At 46.7% G+C, this 18,604-nt stretch overlaps 1 protein-coding gene across 2 annotated transcripts in view; it reads right to left on the reverse strand.

The window, feature by feature from the left end:
- Nucleotides 1-18,604, reverse strand: part of TRADD (TNFRSF1A associated via death domain) — a 96,060-nt gene that overhangs the window by 42,017 nt on the left and 35,439 nt on the right. For both annotated transcript variants that reach the window (XM_069216189.1, XM_069216190.1), the window contains one exon: nt 1,547-1,827. In XM_069216189.1, coding sequence (XP_069072290.1) covers nt 1,547-1,827 — 281 coding nt within the window. The remainder of the gene's footprint in view (nt 1-1,546; nt 1,828-18,604) is intronic.

Consider the following 18,604-nt stretch of genomic DNA (forward strand, 5'->3'; position numbering starts at 1 on the left):
ATTTGAGACTATAGGATCATCAGATGTTTTCAAAAGAGGGATTAGTAAAGCACGCTTTCACCTCACTGGAACCTCCATAGGTGAGATCGATTAAAAAAAATCTGAGAGGGGGCCAAGGTCCCTTCTTTAGATACCAAATGTGTAATATGAAGGCGACAAGGATCTAACAAAGACCCAGATTTAGTTTGAAGGAGAGTTACAGTTGTCCAGCATGGAAAGCAATCCTACTAGGGTCAAAGTTCTTATCTCATAGCAGGCAGGGAGTGCTTCCCAAGAGTGACAAATACATATCTTCTCAAATAACTACAAGTGATGTTACAGTCTATAAACAGGACTGGTGGATTCGAGTTCTAAGGGTCTTCCAAGCACAGCTATTTGTTCGCCTCTAAGACACAAAAGTGGCTGCGATCATATCTGTGTGGCAACTGCCTTTGGAGCAAGCAGTGTAAGCACTTTTGTGTTCAGTGTCAGAAGTCACCCATTCTTCATTATACTGCTTCTCGGTAAACGTATCCTGCTAAAGCAGATACACAATTACCTAGTAAGAGGCCACAGACAAACGTGAACATGTGACAATTGACAAAGCATGGGGTACCAAAGTACAGTGCATGTATATCAACTTGACTCATTCTGCAGGCAAGAAGAGACAATTGGCTGCAATGGCCAATCATGGTATCTGTTGTGTGGCAAGCGCTGGGCCAATGCATCTGTAAGTACATTGTACAATGACATGCACTGCAAGTACAGTGTAACATTATAAAAACCAACACGTTTTCCATCAAAGGCACCCAAAAAAATACATACATTTGCATTAATATGAAGGTCCAATGGAAAACAGCGTCCTTGTACTGCACAACAATTTAGTATACAAAACAAGTAAAAAGAGATGGACTAATATTACTTCTTGTTAAAACTATATAGCCCATGCCACGTGCATGATGGGCATTAAAGCATTATTCGTTTTGCTCAGATGTCAGGTTTAGTTATAAAAGAGGCTGGGGTATTTTGTTTAGAGGGTAAGGGCCTGATTACGACCTTGGTGGATGGGATACTCCATCACAAACGTGACAAATATCCCGTCCGCTGTACTACAAGTTCCATCATACCCTATGGAAGTTGCAAAACGGCGAGCAGGATATCCATCACATTTGTGACTGAGTATCCCATCCACCAGGGTCATAATCAGGGCCTTGGTGTATTGAACTGCTTACATCACCAAGAGTGTGAAGCTGGAATTATGGGTACACATTTTAGATCTCAACTTGGGCAATGCTTAGGACACCCTCTCAGCAAAAGTAGACAATATTTACAAACATTTAAGGAAACTTGCTACAGATTTAATAGATCTTTAGTAGCAGGATGTGATGTATAAATCTGAAGCCTAAGGAGAGTGTGGAATTGCAGCGGGTAAGGATGCAAGCAGAAACAAGGGTCTAGGTTCAAAGTTAATTTCAGTTACTATTCTGTGAATCTGGTAACATCTATTGACATCTTGTCTATTTTTGCTCGATGCAGTTGTTAATATTTTGTAAGAAAAAAAGAGTACCTTTTCTTGGTTGATGTATTGTAAACATCGCTGTTCATCGTCCAGGATTTCATGCAGATTCTCACTTCCGACCTTCAACTCCATCTGGATGGGCACCTCAACCAGGGATAAAATGACCTGCAGCTGATCCTGTAGCGCCTGCTGCACTAGTCCGTCTCGGTATCTCTGTAGAAAACTGCGGCATACCTCTTGGCTGCAGAACTTTAGGTGCATGATCAGCTGGTTATCGTTGCAGTAAATTTTCAGAATGCAAATAGAATTGACACCACCTCCTGCTGATTCTGTTAGAGAAATATATACACTAATAAATACAAAATACATATTTAGAGTTATCAAACTTCTTTAATCTTTTCAATCAAATGCCTTTTCTTACCAAGGGCTAAAGTTAACAAGCTCTGCTGGAAACTGTGTAAATCAGTCCTACTAAGTGTAGAACAGGAACACAATGTATTGAACTCGTGAGAAAGCAGTGTAGTACAATCATTTGATATAATAAAAAAATGCACGAACAGATTAAAAATACATTGACTGTTGTGATTGGGTAGCTCACCCTGCACCTAAGGACATTTACATGTCCCACTAGTGAGCTATGATTGTCCTGGGACGGGATCAGGATCACAGCAGTGCGCTGGGAGAGAGAGAAGGGGTTTTACCTAATGCAGTGTAGATCCCACCCTTGAACCGCGTCTTTCTGACCACACAAACTTACTCGACATTAGACGAGGACATGGAAACCTCCTTGCTTTATAATAAGGGTCAAAGACGGACTGGCGATATGCTTTGGCCAACTCCTGGGTCTTGCAGAGCAACCTAAGTGGAAGCACAAGGAGCCAACAACACGCAGGCTATGCAGAAGCGAAAAGGAAAACCTTACGCACTTGATCTGTGTTTGCCCTACCTTGCGGCAAGCACGAGTCAAACTACTCAGAGGAAGCTTTTTAAACAGAGAAATCCACACATGTCCGCAGCAATCAGTTGTCTTAAACCGGAAGAACTTCAATTAAACTGCAAGCTGATCACATTTTTGATGGAGCACGAAAAGGCTGTGAACACTGAGTAGACACATCGCATGCAGATAACAAGTCAAATTCAACCTCCGCCAACAGCTGACGCGTTTCCACAATTAAAGCCAATCGAAGTCACCAAGCATTTATGACTGTTTATGCTCCTATCTCAATAAATAAGCAGATGCTATCATTCATGCACTTGCACTTTGTAAAACCTTTGTAAAAAGTACAGTATGCTGATTATAGGTTAAATCCAACCTCTGCCAGTGGCTGATTCTGATCCGCCCCTGATGCCGATCAAAGTTCATTATTGCGGTAAAGGTTTAAAGGTCTAACATCATGTATTTGCACTTTGTAAAAAGTACAGCAGCCACTGCCTAGTCTTTTAACATGGGTCTCCGTACAGTTTTAAACTAATGTAGTATTTCTCTCTTCTCTTTTTTTAGGATTTGTTATTCATTTTATATTTGCGAACTGCTATTGTTTTGAGGTCAAATTTGTAATCGTTTTAATTAGTTGCATACAAATAAACTACTACTACTAGTACTACTAGTGCCTGGAAAATCACTGGGCTCCTTCCTTCTCTTCCGACTTAACAGGAAAACCTCAATAGGCTACCAGACATCAACTGTACATGAATCGTGTCAGGATCCATGGCCTTGGCCCAGATGGAGCAAGCAGCAGGTGTAGGTTTCCCACTGACTGAAGATCAAGTCAACTGCTCTGAACAGATCTTTTGCGTTTTCTGCTTTATTCAGCATTCCCATAATGGACTTTTGTGCTGTACTTTAAAACCTGGAACTGAAATCCGCTCTTTCTGACCGTTCTGCTGCTGTGACCATATAGCTAGAATCGACAGACCCGACAACACATTGCCCTGTCACTAGAAAGTGCAGAGTTGAAACCTACGCTCTTCAAACTTCCTGGTGTTGTGACCCTGCATCATGAAACCACAGCTCCCAGAATGCAATTCACCAAGACTCCACTCTTATAAAGACCTCCAGAGTCAACCTGCAGCAAAGTTCTATCAGTTGTGAGGGTGAGGGGGTCTTCTATCCAGGCTTAGGCCACTGCTGCTCTCAGCTGGCTCGTGTGTTTAACTTTTATGGTCTATGTTTATTCTTGGATTTTGTGTTGATGTTGTTTGGATTGTACTCATCCCCCGCAGGACTTGGCAGTGCAGTGCTAGGACCCTCTCCTTGTGCCATCACTGTGACTAATTACTTATCTCTATATAAGTAATAAGCTATCCGATCCAACGAAAGAGAACCTGGGTATACACAAAACAGTGGCTCACTAACTGAATAATTTAGCCAGAGTTCCTTCTTTTCACAGCATATACAATTGCAGAATGTATTGCCAATCTCTTGTCACAAATGAGATACTAGTCTCTCCTTCAGCAGAAAAACATTTTTTAATATACTTCAAAAGTTCATAATAGTAAAGCATTATTTTGACACATGCTACCTGCAGTAAAGTGTGCAGTGTCACACCCCCACGACAGAGAATAGCAGCAGCATCTCAGAGAAGTGAATAAATATAAATAGAAATGACCAAGAAACACATCAAACCCATGCACCATGTAGGTACTGTATTCAATCTGTTTCCACAGCAATATTCGCTAAGTTCTGTAAAGGAGCCTGTTTGAAGTGATGCGGACAGCGTTTCAACCTATTATCTAAATTACACGGTCATCATCAGGACTGTAATAATTTTAGGGACACGTTGTGGGTAGAATCACCAAGCTATCAGTAAAGAAAAGTGCCAACAAGCAGTATAATGAACAAAGCTACTTAAATGCTGCAGGCAAAGACCATTATTAACATAAGTGGGAGTCAGATAATTATGTTTTATTCAGACAGAATTTTAGATCAATCAGGGCTACAGAGGCGAGCACTGAATAAGTGGATACGTCTGCTTTCAGTCAGTGTATGAACTTGCAAACGTCAGTGGAAACCTGAGCTCAGTGTACCCTTTGGGCTCTAAGAAGTAGGGGACTTATTACTCTTCCCAGAGTGGGCCGGGGTCTCTGTAGCAACTATCCTACTACAAGCTAAGCATGAAATAATCCGCCTGCTTCAGTACTCACACGAGTATGTGGGAACAAGTGATTAAGGTACTATTTGAAAGATCTCAGGAACATAAAAGGTGACACTAACTGAAGTTCACGGGTGGATGGGGCTGCCCTCAGGTGAGAAGGGCCGCGCACTTCAAACCGTCATTGACCCCGATAGAGTCCCCTGTGTCAATTTTCCCCACTGTATGGTCCTCTCAATTTGCTATTTATCAACTATGGGATATCTGCTTTTTAAAATTATACTGCAGGGGGCATTGTAGTTGAGGTATGGATTGGGGGCGGGCCGTGACGTGTGTCCGTAGGCCACAAGGTCTGGTTAAATCTTGGGTTTGTGAGTTATAGTCTATTGGTTGGGCACACCCGTATAATCAGGGCGGGCGGGAATCGTCCTTAGTTTCAAGTGATGTGACCAGGGTGTCCCACGTGTCTATCCCCTTGACTTGCATTCCCCTGTCTTGGAGTGAATGTAGCGTTTTTGCCTCCGCTCTAGCCCACTGCCACAAATCTTTTAACCATTGTCAGGTGTCTGGTGCTGCTGGTGCCTTCCATCGTATTGCTATCAAAAGCTTAAATGGGATGAACACCAGCTCAATGCATGTTTGTATTTGCTTGTTCTTTTTCGGGCAAGGGCGGATGCCCAGGGGGCATGAAGCAGGTGTGGGGGGTGAGCGGACATCCGACCAGCTCGGCAGTCAGGGCAGTCACGTCCTGTCAGGCGCGCAGGAGAGGCTGGCATTCCCACGTCATATGGAAAAAGGTTGCACCCGTCTCGCCACATTATGGGCACTCTCAAGGAGACTGAGGAAACATGCGCTGCAGCCGTTGTGGGGATAGGTAAGTTTGATGTAGTTAATTGAACTGGGTAAAGCGAAACATGGGGTTGCGAGAGACAGACCGGAGCAGGCCCAGAGCCATGTTCCAGTCATGCTGGTCTAATGGGGCCGATAGGACCCTGTCCCACCTCGCCTTTGCCTTGGGCAACCTCCGGGTTTTCTAGTAGTACTTTGTATAGCTGTGAAATGCTGCGTTGTTCTCCTAAGTTGGAGAGCAACTCGTGCAGTACTGGTGATGTGGGAGGTTCTCTATCTCCACATCCCCAGGTGTGATGCATGAGTTGCTGTAAGGCACAGTATGTCAGGAACCATCTTTTATGTACCTCATACCTCATGATTAGTTCCGTAAAAGGTAACATGAGACCCTTCGAGTATGGATCACCAATTGTTTGGACGCCTCTCTCGGGCCACTGTTGTATATTGTGCTGCTTGGACAATCTAGAGATCCCTGGGACAGAAAGGAGAGCCATCTTGTGTGAGTATGGGGGAGCGCGGTTCCCGTCTAGTATATAGTGGCCCCAGCACCAGTGAGCTATTCGCATCAGGATATTGTTTTGAGCGGCCGAGCTGCAACCATTAAGAAACCATTGCATTATGTCTGTGCGTCCAAGAGTGGTCTGTACTAATTGGGCCTCTGAATTCAGGGGGGTCCTGTAACCAGCGCCAAGTCCACTGCACTTGCGCTGCAGCGTAATACAGTTCATAGTGTGGTGTTCCCAGTCCTCCCAGTTCTAAGGGAAATTGTGTGGCAGTTAGGGCTACACGCCGGCGACCGCTGCCCCATATCAACTCCGTTGTGAGGCTATTCAACGATGTGAAAAAATCTCGAGGTATTTGTAGTGGCAGAGCCGCGAGGTGGTAGACCATGTGAAGTAATATTATCATTTTGGCAACTGCCACTCTGCCTATAGGCGAGAGCGGTAGCGATCCCCAAAATGGCAGAGATCCTTTTATAGAACGAAGTGCGCGCCCCAAGTTGCCCTCCCTCAGGTCGGCAGCGTCATGATATATATGTATGCCAGGATACTTAAAGGTTGTGTACGCCCATGGCAGTGTATATGTTGGGGTACTAAGTCGCATTTCCACCAGTGTCGGTGCTAGTGGGAATAGGCAGGATTTGGACCAATTGATCCGCAAGCCTGATAGGTCACCGAATTGATCCAGCAATCTTAGCATACCCGGGAGCGAGGCAGCGTTGTCGCCCAAGTATATCAACGCTTCATCGGCTTATAATGAAATAATCTGGAACCCCTACCCATATGGTATGCCCCATTCCCGTGCCCTCATTCTGAAACATGCAGGAAGTGGTTCCATTGCTAGAGCAAATAGAAGTGGGGACAGTGTGCAACCCTGCCTTGTACCTCTGCCTATCGGCAACTCCTCTGATCATTCTGCCTGTTTTTACTCTGGCAACGGGGTCTGCATACAATGTTTCTATCCACTTCAAGAAAGCTCTCCCGATTCCCGGGTGGGACAGTGTCTCTAGCAGGAAGGGCCAGCCCAAAGTATCGAACGCTTTCTCAATGTCCAGAGAGACCGCTACCCGGTCGTGGATAGACGGGGGCGTTTCATGTATGGTTTGCAATAAGCGCCTGATATTCATAAATGTGTTGCGCCCCGGGATAAAGCCCGATTGGTCCTCGTGAACCAAATGTGGCATCAGTGAGAGTAGGCGATTAGCTAGGATCATGCCTATCAGTTTACAGTCTAGGTTTAGAGAGAGTGGTCTGTATGAACGCACATCCAGTGGGTCCCGTCCCGGTTTCGGCAGTACTACAATTATCGTTTCTCGCTACGACTTTGATAGCCTGCCTCTCTCGAGCGCTTCATGTACCATTTCAACATAAGGTTGGATCAATTGCCCCGAGCACGCACAGTAGTATTCTGCCGGGAGGCCATCGCTGCCCGGAGCCTTACCTCCCGCTATTGCTGCAGGGCAAGTTGAACCTCTGTTGTTTCGATGGGCGTGTCTAGCACACCTTGCTGAGTCTCTGTTGATCGAGCCATAGGGAGTGCTTAAAGAAATTCAGACAATTGTTGTGTGGATGGAGGGGGCTGCGCTGCATAAAGGGTGCTATAATATCGCTGGAAAGCCATGTTTATTCCCGACTGGGTGTTAATCACTGTTCCCGATTCTGATGTTATTGCTGCTATAGGTCTGTGTTGTTGTTCTCCTAGCACCAGCCAGGCCAGTAGTCTGCCGGAGCGGTCTTCATCTGAGTGTGCTCTAGCTACGTAATGGCGGTAGTCATAATTGCCTAAACGCCTATCGATCTCATCTACTTGTTTCTTGAGCGAACTGAGGTCTCCCGGGGCCACCCCGTCCGACGCTGCGCTCCTCTCCACCAGTCGGAGCTCAGTCTCTGCCCTCCTCGGATCATCCAATAAAATGCGCCTCGTCCCTCCCGCCGCTGCCATGCACATGCCTCTCACAACCACCTTGTGGGCATCCCACTCCACGGCACGCGAAGACGCTGTTCCTTGATTGAGCTTAAAGTACATCGAGAGATGCTCTGATAGTTTGTGCCGAAATGGAGGGTCGAGTAGCAGGCTGGGCTGTAAACGCCAGGCGGGATGCGCATTCTCATTTTGCCCCAGCAGATGGTGCCCAGCAGCGGGCAGTGGTCTGATAGCGTCTTAACAAGATATGAAGTTACCGTGAAGTTGCTAACCAGCGCAATCAAGCAAAGCATCAGGTCTGTGCGTGTGTGAAGGTGGTGTACCAGCCCAAGTTCCGAGATCCATTCCTGAAACACCTGGGAAGACTTCCTGCAGGGGGCTCCATCTAAAGGGGGTGACTTGTCGGCTATGATATCTGGTACGCAGTTCCAGTCTCCTCCCCATATGTATTGCAAGGTGGGGTCCTGAAACAACTGGGTAGTGAGAGACAAGAGGTATTATCCCTGTTTTACGTTGGGAGTGTACACACCAGTTATAGTAAGTGGCGTGCCATCTAATGAGCCCACTAGTTGCACATATCGGCCCTCCAAGTCTATTTTGTGATGGTCTACAGTGTAAGGTACCTCTGGGGCTATCCATATTAGCACCCCCCTAACATATGCAGACAGAGTGGTGCCGTAAACTAGGCCTCGCCATTTGTTCTGTAGGGTGTGTAGCTCCTCTGTAATTAAGTGTGTTTCTTGGAGTATAGCAATGTGGACTTTGTGCCTTTTAAGATGTGTGGATCTTGCAGCGTTTAATGGGGCCAGCCCTGCCATGCACATTCCAGGTCATTATGTTATAGTTGGGCATGTTTGCATATGTTGGAGGTATCGTGGGCCCTAATGCCCAGCCAGGATAAGGGTCGTGGGCCAAGCATGATCGGGTCTCTTCCTTTCGTGCCACCCCAGTAACCAACCGTGGAGTATCCTCGCATAGTATAATAAGGGGAAGGGGTAAGAAAGAAGAAAAAAGGAACTGAAGAGAGACTTCGTAAGTGAAATCCAACTGATAACATTGAGGCCCAACCGGTGCCCAATGTGTTAACTGTCTTAACAAGGTCCTTCTGGTGTCCCCTTGGGGTGTAGGGGGGTGGGGGGTCCATCCGGCGTGACCCTTCTTGGTGTTCCCTGCTGGATTATCATCTCCTCTGGCCGTGCCCCACGTGCCCCCTCCCCCTCAATTCTTTATGTCTCAACATCTGCATGGAAAAGAAGCTCCGGGGACCGGAAGCGACCCACAGTCCCTCCACTGCATCTGATGGATCCTGGTGCTATATTCTGTCATTGAGCTCTGCAGTGCGGGATCTAAAGTTCATCCGCCATGCGCGGTGTGAGCTCTGGGCCCAGAGCTGAGGGAGAAGAGCCACTAGATGGATCCGCAGAGGGGCCTCAGCCCACCCCGTCTGGGTCTCAATAGGTCTGATGTGGTGGTGATTTAAACAGGTTAGCTTCCTTCAGGGCTCGTTCTTGGCTTTCTACCACCTGTGCTTGTGATGGGCGTATCCTTGATTTAGATTTTCTCCGTCTACGGGGTTGGGGAGTGGTGCCAACTGCTCCGATTAATGTCGTCTTGCTTGAGCTAAGCCATGCCCTTGGCATGTAGCCATGTCCATGCATTTGGGGGGACGGAAAAACATGGGTCTTCTCCCCATCTATTACCCGGAGTTGTGCAGGGAACAGTAAGGAATAGGATAGATTATTATCTCGCAGAAGGTGTTTTATTCTCGTAAAGGATGCTCTCTTGTGCTGTACTTCCGCAGTATAGTCCGGGTATGCCATTATCGCCTCATTATCCATCTGTATAGGGTCCTGGGTCCTGAACTTTTGTAGAATTGAGTCCCTGTCCCGAAAGTTCAGCAGGCACACTATCAAAGGTCGAGGGGGGGCCCCCGGCCGCAGCAGGCCGCTCGGGATCCGGTGTGCACGCTCCACTGCAAACATAGGTGAAGCAGTGTTCATCATGACATTATCTAGAAGCCACCTTTCCAAGAAGTGTTCAGCGTTGGGTGATTCTGTGCGCTCCGGGAATCCTATGTATCTGACGTTATTTCTTCTAGAGTGTCCTTCCGCGTCCTCTGCTCTTTTCTGGAGTAGACTGACCTCTATTTCCATTTGTTGTACCTGATCGCGCAAATCTTTTATTCCAGGTTGAACTATTGCCGACGATCGTTCGTTGTTGCCTACTCTGTCTGCCAGTTTGCGATGGTCCGCACTGAGAAGGCTTACTTCAATTATTACAAAGTCTATTTTCCCTTCCAGAGCAGCTTTTGTGTCTAGCACTGCTTGTAGCAACTTATCAAATTGCGCTGAGTGTGTTTGCAATGTCAGGTTCATTTGTTGCAGTGTCGCAGCCTGTTTCCCAGCTGGGCCTGTGGGATTTAGCTCCTCTGCATCCGCTAATAGATGTGGCCTGGGGGGCTTTGGCTTGACCATGATTGAAGCAGTCTTGAGGGCGCTAGTAAAGGCTCTGGTCCTCTCAAGCCTCTGGGGCAGTCAAGTCGAGGTGCAGCCAGTCAGGCCCCGGTGGTCGATTGTGCTTCAGAATTTGGTGCGAGTGCCAAGGCAGGGGGGCCACCACTGCAGACCTGCACACCGGTGACGGGTCCCCGATAGTGTTCCACTGTGTATATCTGGTGTGACGGCCTGGCTTCGCGTAACCCCCAGGGCCCGGCTGCAATGGCACCTTGGCCGCTACCCCGGTGTGAGCCTACCGGTCCAGAACAGTGATCAGCGGATGAGTCGTATATGGCAGTTAGTTGGGGGCCATGCGTATCTAAAGAACTATTTGATGCCTTGGTAGATGGTCCAAGAAGCGGCTAAAGGGTCCTGTGCCCCAGGAAATATTCTCATCAGAGGGTCCGTTCCCCCTCCACGTGGCGGGATAGGGCCATGCGCCTGCACTCCAGGCTCAGCCAGGCCAGACAATCGCCAGCACGCTCACCTGCCCATTCGTCGAACGCTGTCAGCTCAGTTGCAGCGGTAGCGTTAGGTGTTGTACCCACGGTGATGTGCGCACCTCGCACCGTTCGGCCCCGGTGCAGGCCTCACTCCGTGAGGCAACGTCCAATGTGGCCCTCCTCGTTGCCGCTTCGTGGGCGCGGCCCGCTGTTGTGCTGCCTCAGAGCATCATCTCTTGTGCATCGTCGTGTGCACCCTCCAGTCGCCAGGTCTCCTCTCCCTCGGCCCGCGCCCGCAGGCAGCCCTGTGCCTCCTGATTTCCTTGCACGAGACTGGAGCAGAGCGGATCCATCAAGCCCTTTAGTTCAGTCTCAGTTCGGCAGACGATCGGGTCGAGTCCGATCAAGCCACATCGGCCGGCGTACTCCTCCTGGCCCGCCCACTCTGCCGCTAGGCCAAGTCTCCTCACCCGGGGGGTCCGATCAATCCACATCGGCCGGCGTACACCTCCTGTCCCGCCCACTGTGCCGCTAGGCCAAGTCTCCTCACCCGGGGGGCCTCGTGGCAGTCCCCGGCAACCTCGGTCCCACGCCCCAATGGGCAGCCTGTCTCCGCTATTGCAGTGGTGCTCGAAGGGCCTCAGCTCGGCGGCCCACGCTGCTGCAATTTGCTGGGCAGAGGTGCTGCTTGCTCCGCACCTCTGCTGCTCCTCCCCTCTGGCCTCGGCCATCCGGCCTCCGGCCTCTGGCCTCGCTCTGCATGGTCCCCGGCTTACAGTCGGGAGCCGCCAGTCACACGAATGGCTCTCCGGTGTCCAGGAGCCCCGCTTATCGAGGGGAGGGCACCCGCCACGCGGGGTAGGTATTTGAAGGATTAATGTACGGGACGCATACGGAGCTTCTTAGAAAGCATCCGTGCAAGCCGCCATCTTGGCCATGTCCCATAGCGGTGACAACTGTTAAGAGCTAATTGAAAGAAGGCTGAGGGGACAGCAGAAGGTAAAGCTGGCCTCTGATGTAAAGAAGGTAGTTAGGAGAAAGCTTAGACTTCTCATACTGGGATGTCAGTATCTTAGCCCTGAGAGGGATTACAAAGTTGTCAGAGGCAAATTTGAGCATGCCCTTGAGAATGGGCAAGAAATGGGTGGTGCATTTGGTCTTGGAAAGTATCTCCACTAAAAAGTTGTCCTCATCCTGTAGGACATACATCTCAGTGTTATGATAATGGGCTGTTCTCTGAATGACGACATGATAAACAGTGGTGTTATCGGGTGGGGATGACTTGGTCGGGTACGGCTCTAGATCGGAGTCTGCAGTAGAGATGACAATGTAGTCATCCCAGGAGTCATTCCTGCCCCCTGCCCCAGAAGACTGGTCATAAAGGCCTCCGTCCCAGTACGGGCTGGCTGGGTCGAAAAAGGAGTAGGCTGGCCTCTCAGGAGTTTCTGGTGGAGGGGGATGGAGGGGGATGGTGAATATGGTCAAGAAAGTAGAGGTGGTGGAGGATGTGGTGGTCAATACCTGGGTGTGGGAGGTTGGAAGAGGAGGGCACTGGATGTCGTGTTGAATCGAATTAGCTTCTGTTACTTGGGAATCTAGGGCAGCATGGTTGAAGCTTTCCCTGACAGTGGCTTACAGGAAATCTTGCTAGTTTCTGAGTGAATAAACATCTGCTTCTGTCTAGCTCTACGTTTTTCAGCCTGTCTCCAAAGCTGGGCACCTCAGACTCTTTTCAGCTTCGCGTTTAATGGCACTTTTTGCATCAATTTTAGCTCCGACAGGGGAAATGTTGTTCCCTTCGGGCAAGTGGGGATAGGGTGGGTCGAAGAGTGTGCAGCTCAATGCCTTTTGCTGGAAATTTACCCAGCTCTGAAACCTTCTCTTGGTATGGTGTGGCCACTAGCGGGTGGTAGTTGGCCATAGGATGAAGCCTTCTTCCTGCCCTTCTTGGGGCCTAACTCTGGATTCCTTTGGGAGCAGAAGTCTGGCTCAGTGTAAGGGCATTTAAGTGAGCATGATTTTGCTTCCTGGCTCAGCACCGGGGTGGTACTCATGGTCTCTAGTGTCTTTTTAATGTGGGGCCCTGCTGGAGTCAATGCTGAAGGCACCTTATCTTCTTTCTCTGAGGCACTGGAGGACAGTGTCTCGGGCTGAGTGTTAGTTGGGCTTCTGGGATCCCAGAGGGACCCACTTCTTCCTCTTCGATGCAGAGCTGGCCTTGTTCACTGCTGATGTCGGATATATAGGAAGAGGTCTGCTGCTTTATTTTCAAGTGCACCCAAAGCCTTTCCCTTTGGTGCCTCAAATACTTTTTACATCGAAAGGCAAGGCAGACCTCGCAGGAAAATTCAAGCTGTAGTCAGGGGAGAGCCAAAGGTTGCAAATGTGTGTTAGCCCACCCACAAATATTTTTCATTGCACCCTGTACAAAATTGAAGACAAACTTTGCCGAGAATCAAAAAGACTTGATTGAGTTGGGGACTAGGGAGTCAGCTGCCGGTGCATCAAGGCAAGCTGCCACAGTCAACAGAATTAGAGAAGTGTTCTTGTCAGGAAAACTGTGAACAATGGTTGTTATCAGAGTCATCAGTCTTGAGAAATTGAACATTTAGGTCAGAAAATCTGCTGAGGAGTGTGTCGATCTCAGAGCCATTGCTGAACACATCCGAAGTGGATGGTAGAAAAAAAACCAACCTAAGGTGAAGTCTGTACCCAAGTGCATTGTGGATGAAAGAAAGAGAGTCCCAGCACATACTGGGACTCCAAACTTCTTCAAAGAAAACAAGCTGTAATGCCCAAGCCCAAAACCAGGTGGCAGGAGTATGCAGAGCATGTGGATCTACAGCTACCCACTCAACAAAAATATATGTTGTATTATGTATATACATGCAGCTGTGCCTCTATTTACTGTTGCTATGTTTGGGATGTTTCTATTCACTGGAGTCTCAACGACATTCCAGAGCAGCCAGTTGGCTGGAGATGAGCCTGGAAAAGACACAGACAGACACCAGTGCGGACTTCTCTAAAGGATATCAAACTGGAATGCATTATTTTTTCTTCATGAGGAGTCTTTACCTATAGGATGTAAAATGAATCGGCGACGAGAGTTTGAATAAGAGGTCAGCACTTAAGAACCCATTTAAGACTTTTCCCTGTCTGGCATTGCTCGAGCTGTATAAGGCACAGTGGTACACTTCCAGCGATATTGAGTAGTCGCATAAAAAGTTATTCTGCACCACAGACTTAAGCAGCAGTATTCATTGATATATAACTGTTTAAAATACCTGAAGCTGCAGACAGTACTATTCTTAGTGCTTCACTACAAAGGAACCAACTGAATTAGGGGCAAGGCCTCTTCCCAGGACACTGTATTGTACAAGTTCGTTGGTTTAATGTTCTCCCTTACTATAGGCTGATAAATTGTCTATGGCTTTTGGACAGTAGGCATCTAGAAAGCAGCTTTTACGAGTTAACCCTTGAGTTACCCTCTATAATTTAATTCTGTGGTGCATTCTTGATTTACCATCCCGTATTTGACTATGTGTGTGCATTTCTACAGGGATCCCTCTACTGTAGTAAAGTCAAGCAAACTGCAAATCTACCAAAGATAATTGTAAAAGAACACTCAAAACGTACATAAGGAAGGGATGGCCCAGGGAGGGACAAATAGTCAATGAATTGAGACCTTATTTTAAAATGAGAGGTGTTGAGGGTCTGGTACCATGTTGATTCCGCCAATTGAACTAAGACGGAAATTGGTTAAATTGGCTCATAAAGGGCATGTAGGGGGCACTGGAACTAGGAAAAGGTTACACATGTATTACAGGGGGCCAGAAATGGATAATGATTGGCAAATGATAGTAGGACATTTTGTGGAATGTCGGTACAAGTCCAGTCACACTCGTAATACCCCGCTTTGTCCAGTTGAGTTCCCTGAGTATCCATGGGAAAAGTTGGGGATGGATGTTATTGGACCAATTAGAGGGTTGAATGATGGCAGAAGATTGTGTGTTGGTTTTTGTAGATTACCACTCCAAATGGGCCTCTTATATATTTATGAGCAAAACCAACACCGCCAATGAAATTGAGTTTTTGAAGGAGTTAATTCGACCAGCGGGGATTCAAGCTTTTCTGGTTACGGACAATGTAGTCCAATTTGTACCAAATAGTAGGGCTTTTGGAGAAATTTTGGATGAAACACCTCACTACTGCTCTTTACACCCCACAAGGAAACAGAATGGTTGAGAGGGTAAACTGAATGTTCAAGGTGACAGTGCAGTTGGCGATATCTACAGGCTTGCAAGCACAGGAAGCTGTTGATGAGAGGGTTTGGTGTTACCACGAGATCCCACTCACACAACCATGGGTGTGGCCCCCTTTTGTATTACTGAAAGGAAAGCATTCTTTCAATGAGTTGTCTACCAAATGGGTCGTAAAAGAATCCAAGGTGAATAGCTGTACCTTGAGTTTGGATCAAGTGAGGAGCAAGTTGGAATGTTCACAGAGAAAGAGGGAGGTCAGATATGATGAGCTGAAGAAAGTGAAGGAGGTGGAGTTTTGTGTAGGGAGTGAGTCAGAGTGAGGACACCATTTAGGAAATCAGCTTCTACATTTTTTCCTCAGATCAAGATTATTCAAGTCACCATGCATTCTGTTAGAGTGGAAGGGGGAAAATAGGTGAGTAAATGGAGAGTAGCCAAACTAAATGTAGCTAATGTGTTTAGCAGCAGTTAGGTTTTTGTTACAGATTCCACCAGTCACGGGGACTCACCTGTTAGTTCTAATGGTCATTGTTACGCGCCTATGACTGACAAGAGTGGGTCTGCTCTTATTTATTTAGGTGGGGTTGCCAGGAGGAGTGATGAGATGGGTGGGAGAAGTAATGAGATGAGCAGGGTTACGGGTGGTTCACAGTTTGGCCTGCAGGTTTCTAATGGTAATTCCATTTCATATGACAAAAGCAATCAGGAAAATGATGTTATCTATATGCAAAAGCCTAAGAGAAATGCAGGTAAGCCTAAATATCTTGAAGAGTATTCGGTTTCTTAATGTCATCCTCACGCAGAAACCTATATCAATTGTTTGGAGGCCTAAATATATTAGGATTGCTCTGTTTCTTTGCAGTAGCTTGCTCTACTATACAGGGAGTGCAGAATTATTAGGCAAATGAGTATTTTGACCACATCATCCTCTTTATGCATGTTGTCTTACTCCAAGCTGTATAGGCTCGAAAGCCTACTACCAATTAAGCATATTAGGTGATGTGCATCTCTGTAATGAGAAGGGGTGTGGTCTAATGACATCAACACCCTATATCAGGTGTGCATAATTATTAGGCAACTTCCTTTCCTTTGGCAAAATGGGTCAAAAGAAGGACTTGACAGGCTCAGAAAAGTCAAAAATAGTGAGATATCTTGCAGAGGGATGCAGCACTCTTAAAATTGCAAAGCTTCTGAAGCGTGATCATCGAACAATCAAGCGTTTCATTCAAAATAGTCAACAGGGTCGCAAGAAGCGTGTGGAAAAACCAAGGCGCAAAATAACTGCCCATGAACTGAGAAAAGTCAAGCGTGCAGCTGCCACGATGCCACTTGCCACCAGTTTGGCCATATTTCAGAGCTGCAACATCACTGGAGTGCCCAAAAGCACAAGGTGTGCAATACTCAGAGACATGGCCAAGGTAAGAAAGGCTGAAAGACGACCACCACTGAACAAGACACACAAGCTGAAACGTCAAGACTGGGCCAAGAAATATCTCAAGACTGATTTTTCTAAGGTTTTATGGACTGATGAAATGAGAGTGAGTCTTGATGGGCCAGATGGATGGGCCCGTGGCTGGATTGGTAAAGGGCAGAGAGCTCCAGTCCGACTCAGACGCCAGCAAGGTGGAGGTGGAGTACTGGTTTGGGCTGGTATCATCAAAGATGAGCTTGTGGGGCCTTTTCGGGTTGAGGATGGAGTCAAGCTCAACTCCCAGTCCTACTGCCAGTTCCTGGAAGACACCTTCTTCAAGCAGTGGTACAGGAAGAAGTCTGCATCCTTCAAGAAAAACATGATTTTCATGCAAGACAATGCTCCATCACACGCGTCCAAGTACTCCACAGCGTGGCTGGCAAGAAAGGGTATAAAAGAAGGAAATCTAATGACATGGCCTCCTTGTTCACCTGATCTGAACCCCATTGAGAACCTGTGGTCCATCATCAAATGTGAGATTTACAAGGAGGGAAAACAGTACACCTCTCTGAACAGTGTCAGGGAGGCTGTGGTTGCTGCTGCACGCAATGTTGATGGTGAACAGATCAAAACACTGACAGAATCCATGGATGGCAGGCTTTTGAGTGTCCTTGCAAAGAAAGGTGGCTATATTGGTCACTGATTTGTTTTTGTTTTGTTATTGAATGTCAGAAATGTATATTTGTGAATGTTGAGATGTTATATTGGTTTCACTGGTAATAATAAATAATTGAAATGGGTATATATTTTTTTTTGTTAAGTTGCCTAATAATTATGCACAGTAATAGTCACCTGCACACACAGATATCCCCCTAACATAGCTAAAACTAAAAACAAACTAAAAACTACTTCCAAATATATTCAGCTTTGATATTAATGAGTTTTTTGGGTTCATTGAGAACATGGTTGTTGTTCAATAATAAAATTAATCCTCAAAAATACAACTTGCCTAATAATTCTGCACTCCCTGTAGGTTACTATTTGTTCTTATAAATTTTGTTTTTGGGTTAATTTTGTTGGTCATAGGGGGTGGAGATGTGTTGTATTATGTATATACACATGTAGATGTGCCTTTAATTACTGGTTCTATGTTTGGAATGTTGTTATTCATTGGAGTCTCTTGGTAACGTTCCTAAGTAGACAGTTGGCTGGAGATGAGCCTGGCACAGTCGCAGAGAGACACTAGTGTTGACGTTTTTAAAGGAGATTATTAAACTGGAAGACATTACCTTTTCCTTGTGAGAATTTTTTACTTATAGGATGCAATGATTTAGTAACCTTTGAGAACTCTGAGAACCTTGATATCATTTGCTAAGTTTTCAGACGACTGTGTGATGTCACCCTGCATATGCTCCAAGTACATCTGTAAAGGTAGTGCAACAGTGATGGAAATTCTAGGCAAGCCTGAAAAATTAAAATGGCGCAGGCAACAAAGACCAAAGGGGGACCATCACACATAACAAACAGATGTAATTCTTTTCCGATTAAAATTTCTAAACTCAGTGGGAAAGGGGAAAGGTTTTTGAGGTCTGAGAAGGACTAGAGCCTCAAGTTGACGCTTCAGTGCTTCACCAACGAGACTGTATGTGAAGCCTGCAAGGAAAAGGTTAATCTCTTTTCAGCCCACTGAAGCGTGGTCATTCTGGCTGATTAGACACAAGGCAAATTCAAAGACCTCAACGCCAGGAATGTACCTGAATGGGAGGTACGTGTAGCCATTATATGGACATGCAGGGATGCAGTAATACAAGAAATAACAGTAACAATCATAATGTCTAATTTATTCTGTGAACACAGCTCAGCATGTTATAGTTTCACAGTATACAAACAGACCCTAATTAGAAATACAGACAGTTGCCTTAATGTTCCTTACCCTAGTCCCCTCACCCTAGCCCCGTTTTGTTATCGGGAGTCACGCGATGAGCGTGAGAAGGACTAATAACCCCCGGGTGAAAGCTAACAAGGTTTATGATGTTACATGATCGGGCGTAGAATATTTAAGATGTTTCTAAGGGAAATGTAAAACTGATGTGACAAGTGGTTATACCAGAAAGATTTAAATAAAAAACA

Source organism: Pleurodeles waltl, chromosome 12 (genome assembly GCF_031143425.1).
Source record: "Pleurodeles waltl isolate 20211129_DDA chromosome 12, aPleWal1.hap1.20221129, whole genome shotgun sequence".
In the NCBI taxonomy this organism is placed as follows: domain Eukaryota; kingdom Metazoa; phylum Chordata; class Amphibia; order Caudata; family Salamandridae; genus Pleurodeles; species Pleurodeles waltl.